Here is a 7,257-nt window from a genome sequence, read left to right as displayed (position 1 = left end):
CTGGTCACAGATTTGGACACCATCACTTCCCTCGCCTGGACTTCAGTGACTGCCAGCCCTGCTCTCCCTCCTGTGCTGTGGGGCTGGCAAGGCAGGGGCTGATCCCCTTCCCTGCCAGCCCCTGGAAGCTGTGCCACAGGAAGCATCCAGCTCTCTGTCGTGAGCCAAGGCTGTGACAGCTCCCCAACCAGCCAGAGAAAATGTTAATTGCAAAGCAAGTCATTAGTGGCTGCAAAATATGACCAATGCAATTACACTGAGGGTTTTTTCCTATGTCTGTCCAGAATCTTGGCATGGAACAGTCTTATAATTAGATGACAAAACTGACAGGCAGCTCCAGTGAAACCAGCCATCCTCACCCTCTGCAGAGACTCCCCAAGTGTTCTGCACCAATAATTACTAATCAAGTTATTTCTCTTGGGACTAAAAAGGCATTCCACAGGTAATTTGCCCATCAGAGCACAGGCCTGGTGCTGGCAGAGAGCCCTGCACCTGCAGAGCCCAGTGGGTCTGGGATGGCTCCAGTGCCGGGCTCACAGACCCTTCCTGAGTGACCCCATCCCAGCTCGGGACCCGCCTGTGTCCCCCTGCGGCTGCTCCACCGCCCAAAACTGCCACACCAGGGCACTGTGCAGCCCCTCACCACCCTGCACATGCTTCTCCAGCACATCCTGCACGGCCCTGCACACTCAGCAGCCAGAACAGCTCTTCCCACAAGGCTGGAGGAACCTCCTGCTGGTGCTGGCTCTGCTCTGCTTCCAGCAGCTCCACGTCAGTGCTCCCTTGCACCCCCAGCCTGTCCGTGTTCCCCTTATCCCCAGCCTGTGTTCCCCTGCACCCCCAGCCTTTTGTCATTATCGAACCCACAACAAACCCATTAAGATGGTAAAGATCGGAATTCCTGTGATCCCAGGCAGACGCCCAGGACTGGCCCGGAGGAGCAGCAGTGTTTTGCACAAGACAGCAACAAATTACTGAAGGTCACCTACGATTTATCACTGCTTTGCTTTCCAGACAGTGACAGTGTTTCCCCCAGGGAAGCAGCCTCATGAGTGCCAGCACATCTGCTCTGATTGAGCCTCTAACAGGGATGGTTTTGCTTATTTTATTGGATTGGAAGCATCCCCAATAAGCATGTTGTCTCCTTGTCTGAGTGATGCCTTTGCCATACGACACTGAATTTACATCCCATCCACTGCACACAACTGCTCTGACAACTGGCAAAGCACCTGGCAAAGCACCGTATGGGGAGAGGACACACTCCAGGAACTCAGTCCCAGCAGGGACAAGCCTTTGCTGTGCTTGTGAATGTGCCAGAAACAGCTGCAGGTGACAAGCTTTACCAAGGATAAGACTATGCAGCACTGCACCGTGTTTTCATCTTCAAAGAGCTTTAAGATGTAAAGAAATTAACAGCAGCTTCTCCTGGGCACAGCTTTTGGCTGCGTGGAGGTCTGAGACATGAGGCTGGCACTGCAGAGGCTCTGCTGGAGCCTGTCTGTGAGCAAGAGCTGCTCCCATGAGGAACAATCAGACAAGAGGGCAGAGACACCCCAGAGAGCTGCCCCGAACATGGGGCTCCTGCCCGAGGGGCAGCTGCCAGCAGGTGATGCTTGTGCCAGTGTAGCCACTGCTGCTGAGATGCCACCTCACAACACAGGAGCGAGGACAGACCCCTCTGAGCCAGTCCTCCCTCTATCAGCACCCCCAGAATGGGCTGGGGTGCTTTGGCAGGGGCAGGGTTTCTTCAGGGTTTGAAACACATGGGTTTGCTCTGCAAACAGCCCTCCAGCCCCCAGCATGACCCCCCCAGCCCTGGAGCCAGGGGCCACCAGCCCCAGCAGCCCCCAGCCTGTGTCCCCAGCGGGATGGGGACAACGGCCTGGCCCTGCCACCTGCACCTGGCCAGTCCTCACCACTGGCTGGCAGCAAGGGGCTGTCGATCCACAGATATCCCTTTCATCTCATCAGGGGCCGCTGGATTTAATTCCCTGCACTTTGGTGTAAAGTCAGGGTCCCATCCAGAAAGCAATTTATGTCTCCTGGAGCAGGCAGTCAGAACATTTCCCATTAAAATGTAAATTTGGCCAAGTTTTCTGGCACCTCTTTTCCTTCCTTAAGGTAAGAAGAATATGAACTTGTATTATTTTTTCCATCACTGGTACCTTCCCCTCAGTTTTGTGCTAAGGAAAAAAGCTGCCCGATATACACTTTCAACAAATTAAATTTGAATTGAGCCTGACAGCACAACAGGGATCAAGATTACGGGGAGATGTGCTGGCCTAATTGGAGTCATTGCCAAGAAGTTACTTGCAGAGTGTTAACCATGGAGGGCACAAGTAGAGCAAACACAGCCCCTGCATCAAACGCTCACCTGGGCTGAGCTGCCCAGCACTCCCAGCTGGCTGCAGGACCAGCCTGTCCCAACACCAGCAGCACCTCGACAGTGCCCCTGGGGCTCCCAGGCCAGCCAGGCGTGGTGGTTCCTGCCCTGCCAGCGATCCCTGTCCCACCTCTGTCACTGCTCCACCACCTGTCTCCCCATAACTGCAGCCACACAGCAGGGAATGGTCAGCTGGTGACAGGCACAGGATTTTGGCCAAACACGCTCAGAATAATGAAGCCAACTGTCCTGCTCACACTGTAGGTTTTAAAAGGTAATATTTCATGATTAAAACCCCAAATCCCTGTGGACTTACCATTTCTTTTGCCTTCAGACACCTGGACACTTCAGGAAGCCTGTCAGCATCTGAAGGGTGTTTAGAGATATGACTACACACCAAGGAAAAAAGCCTGAAAATTCTCCTCTGCTCACATCAGGCAGGCAGCTCCCACAGGCTGGGGAGCTCCTGGTTCCCCAGAAATCTCATCCAAACAAGCTGTGGCTGATGACAATTCGCTTCATGGAGTAATGAAGAACTTACACCTGACAGAACTGCAGCCAGGACACTCCCAGCCACTGTGGGCAGAGTTAATGGGGAGCATCAACCCAGACCCCAGGGAGAGCAGGTTCATCAATAAAAATTAATAGTTTCATTGCAAGCACTGCCCAGAGTCCCCTCCCCAGGGACTCCCTGAAGCCACCCCCAAGGTGTCAAGGTCAGGGAGGGTAAACCCCAGGCTTTCTGAAAAAGGGAATAAACAGAGAAGGCGTGGGTGTACACAGACCATGTTGCCTTTAAACTCCTGAAATATTCGAGTCCAAATAAATATATTTTTAAGGAACTCGAAAATGGGATAAAGAGCAGCCAGGCAGAATTTCCTCCAGAAAAGGGAGCTGTGAGCAGATCTGACAAATGTGCCTGGGGTGACATGGGAGAGGGGATGCTGTCTGGGGAAGCAGACTCTCCAGATGGCCTCAAGGTCCCTTCTGTCTCTACCATCTACACTTCTACAGACTAATTCCTTAAATCAGCATCCTGTGGAAATTTGCCAGGCATTCTGCCAACTCTGGAGCTGGAAGAAGGGCTGGAGGACAGTGTAAGTGGGTATGCATGCACAGCATGCAGAAGGAAAATGGGGGTTTGCATTAGGTCTCTATAATTTCCAGGGATAAATGCAAAGGAGCATTTCACAACAGCCTCCTTGTGTGACAGCAAAGCCCTGGTGGGGAGGTGCAGCAGAGACAGAACCACCCCAGCCAAGAGCTGTCTGAGGATGTGCCTTCCTACGTGGTGTTTCACAGTCCTCTCCTGCCACAGATTCACTCCTGCAGCAAAACCAAGAACTGCAGCAAAACCAAGAACTGCAGCTCAGCATCCCACTCTGAGTACAACCTGGCCCAGACAAAGATCCTCTCTCCTGGCTGTGACCACAGTGAGTGAAAACCCTCACTCTGAGCTCCCAGCATCTGGCAGGGCGGGCTGGGCTCCATCTCCCCACACAGTGGAGTATCTCCTAGTCAAGGCATTACAAGAAAATAATTCAGGAGATTAACATAAATATTGTTTGAAAGATTTAATCAGCTGCAAATTGCAATGTTGTGTTTCCAGCTTAATTAGCCCAAGTCTGGTTTTTGTTGTATTGGGAAGCAGAACGAGGGCAGTAGCATTGGAATCACAGATCTCTGTTTGCAGTGATGGAGGAAAACCTGTCCCTGGCTGGGGCTCTTGGACTCCTCAGGCAGCAGAATCCCCATGGCTTCAATGGGGTTGGAAAGGGTCAGACACTGAGCAGCTTCACCTCTGGTACCAGCCCTGGCCCAGGCACTGGGCTGGTGTTGTTTGTTTGAACCATCACTCCATGGATGTGAATGGGCTCTGCTAATGAGGTTCTAGAGATGCCTTTTTATCTGGAAGCCAAGTGCTAATTAAAATGCAAGCCATGTATCTCCTGCTCTGAGTGCTCATGCCAATGTGATTTCCACACGGGTTGCAAACACAAGGGTCACCCTGGTCTGTGAATTTGTTTATGAAGGTGTTTGTAGTTCCACCTTCCAGATCTCCAAAGCCACCTCTCCACTCCAGCAGAAGCTGTGCCAGATCCCCATGTCCCAGCAGGGACGTGTGTCCCTGTGTCCCTGCAGACAGCTTGCTGTGTCCCAGTGACTCAGCACCACCACGTGCCCTGTGGCTCCTGGCACATCCTCACAGTCACTGGGTGTAGCAGCAGGCTGGGAAGCACCAAGAACACCTGAATAAACAACAAAGCCCAGGTTTGCTCCATGCTGGCACATTCCAGAGGTGCTGCCATACCCTGACACTGCCACACAAGCTGGTCCCTTCAGCCGGTGCCAAGCATGTCACACTGACAGCACAATGTCCTGCAGCCAGAAGGCAGAGGAAAGAGGAAATTTATAGTGCCTGCAGTTGCTGCAGGGGAATGGGGGCACCAGCCCACTCACCCACGCCTGATGTGCAGCTCATCCTCTTGCTGCTGGCGGCACAAATAAAGCTGTCACTTGCAGGGACACTGAACACGAGCAGCAGGGACTGAGCCGGGAGCACAGGCACCAGCCCAGATGCTGACGTGTTTCCCCAGTTTTCTGCCCACCAAGGCTGCTCGCAAAGGTCACACCGAGTTGTGGCAGAGATGCTGGTTCAGGCACCCTGGAGCAGAGCCCAGAGCCAGCCCCGTTCAGGCAAGGCTGCTCTGCCTCAGGGCTGTGCCTCATCTGGGGGACCATCACCCCCACCACGCTGTGGGAAAGGAGTCCTTCCTGGCTGAGGGCACCAGCTCCATCCATACACTTCAGTCCCCAGGGGAGAAGCAGCATCTGCTTCTGGAGCCCCCTCAGCTGCACAGCTCAGCCCGTGCCCACGGCTCGGCCACTCCAGAGCCACGAGCCTGAACCTGTGTCAGACAGGGGCTCCCCCACCCCATCAGTCCAACATTCCAATCACTGTATTCACAAGGCCTAACCAGGATAACAGAACAGACATTTGGGATGGTACAGCAGCACAAAGAGCTCAAAAGGACTTTTTAATTATTTTTTTTAAATCTTTTGTTTATTTACCTTGACATAACCCATCGACCTTATTAAACAAGGCCACAAACACCCACTTCTGAGTGCACAGGCACACGGTGCCCAGCTCCATCTGCTCCCAGGCCCAAGGGTTAGGAAGATTCCGGTACCAAGCCATACTTCTGCCTCAGGATTTCAACTGTGGGTGTCAGTGCACTGTGGGGAGAATCAGAACTGTCAAAACAAAAGGTTTGGAGGATTAAACTGCATTTCTGGGGAAGATCAGTGAGACACAGGACTGCACTTAGAATCAAACAGAACATGAACTCCAGAAACTACTAGAGTTTCACACAGAAGCTTTGAGAAAGGGGAATTTGGAGAGCTCTTTAGGATTTCTGAGTGTGCTGGTAATTAGGTTAAACAACATTAACAGGAAGGTAGAACTGCTGTGGGAAACAAAGTAAAGCACGACCCACCCTCACCCAAAAGCTTCATCTCATTTGAAGCACAGAAAAAGGCCCAGCAGTGCTCACCAGCCAGGACGGATGATGGAGAACTTCCCTGACACAGATAAGTCAACCACAGTGGACCCCAAGCGACACTCTGAGCTCCAGATGTCTCCTATGGGGCCTCCATCGATGACCAAGGACAACTGAGGCCACAGGTCCTGGAATTCCTGCAAGAGAGCTGTGGGTAACAGTCCTGACAGTGCTTTGTGAATATCATTTAAAAAAAATATATAGCAACAGATCAACCCTTGGTTTATTGCTAAAGCCGAGTTCAACTGTGAGAGAGCCTGGGGCTCTGCCAAAGTGCCCCAGGGACGTCCCTGAGGGGCAGAGGAGCCTCACCGACACCGTCAGGGTGCTGCCCTGGGAGCTGATGTTGGCGCTTGTCAAAGCCAGTGGTCCCGAGCAGGCACGTGCCAGGTCCCTCATGAAGGAGTGGTCTGGAATACGAACACCAACCAGCTGCAGGGAAGGAGACAAGGGTTTTACACACAGAAACTGGTTTTAATTTCGCTTGGCTTAAAGCTGATGCTCTAGAGAATTGATACTTTTACACCTGCTGAACCAGCAATAACACAAGACCTAAGTTAGGCCCTAACGCTGAGTTATGCCGTGTCTACGTCAGTCCTGGGGAGCGGGACCAGCACAGGGGCCAGGTTTGGGGATGGGTAAGGACAAACAGAACAGCAGTTCAAGCAGGTAGAACAAAACCAGCCCACTGCCCCCCAAGCCGCGAGATCCATCCTGTAGCCAAGACCTACTGATGTGAAAGGATTCAAGTCTTTATTCAGTTCTTCTGAACGCTGCAGGACCAGCGTCACGGGTCCCGGGAGCAGGTCCCGCAGCAGCTCGTCCGGCACGTTCACGTGGCAGTACCTGCGGGTCAGGGGCAGCGGGGTCAGGGAGCAAACGGGGGCCGGGGCAGCTCCGGCTCGGCCCTTCCCTCCCTTCCCCGGCGCTCCGCGGGCAGAGGCGGCCGCTCCCCCCCGGGCTCTCGGGGCAGCCCCGCCCCGCGCACGGGGCTCGGCACCGACCGGGGGCTCCGGAACCCGCGGGCCCCGCGCACCTGTAGAGCCGCTCCACGTCCCCGAGGCAGATGGCGAGCGGCTTCGCGCCGTTCCGCCCCTTCAGGCTGTAGATGCTGCGCACGGCGGCCGAGTCCTGGGCCAGGCAGGCCACGCCGTACACCGTGTCCGTGGGCACCGCCACCAGCCCGCCCGCCTGCAGCGCGCCGGCCGCGGCCGCCACCGCCTCCCTCCAGCCTGCGGGACACCGGGGGGTCAGCGGAGCCACCCGGCACCCGCCGCTCCCCCGGCCCGGCCCGGCCCGGCCCGGCCTCCCCCG

The 7,257-nt window shown here is 54.5% G+C and overlaps 1 protein-coding gene across 1 annotated transcript in view; it reads right to left on the bottom strand.

Moving 5' to 3' along the window:
• Positions 1-5,433: 5,433 nt before the first annotated feature.
• Positions 5,434-7,257, bottom strand: part of YRDC (yrdC N6-threonylcarbamoyltransferase domain containing) — a 2,493-nt gene continuing 669 nt past the window's right edge. Inside the window, exons 2-6 of the mRNA XM_027701310.1 lie at positions 6,980-7,249; positions 6,675-6,789; positions 6,256-6,375; positions 5,938-6,080; positions 5,434-5,620 (exon numbers count right to left, since the gene is read on the bottom strand). Coding sequence (XP_027557111.1) covers positions 5,557-5,620; positions 5,938-6,080; positions 6,256-6,375; positions 6,675-6,789; positions 6,980-7,249 — 712 coding nt within the window. The 3' untranslated portion in view covers positions 5,434-5,556. The remainder of the gene's footprint in view (positions 5,621-5,937; positions 6,081-6,255; positions 6,376-6,674; positions 6,790-6,979; positions 7,250-7,257) is intronic.

Source organism: Neopelma chrysocephalum, unplaced genomic scaffold, assembly GCF_003984885.1.
Source record: "Neopelma chrysocephalum unplaced genomic scaffold, ASM398488v2 Primary Assembly neopelma1_155, whole genome shotgun sequence".
NCBI classification, from domain to species: domain Eukaryota; kingdom Metazoa; phylum Chordata; class Aves; order Passeriformes; family Pipridae; genus Neopelma; species Neopelma chrysocephalum.
The sequence above is the reverse complement of the archived record's forward strand: the minus strand, read 5'-3'. Positions and strand labels throughout refer to the sequence as shown.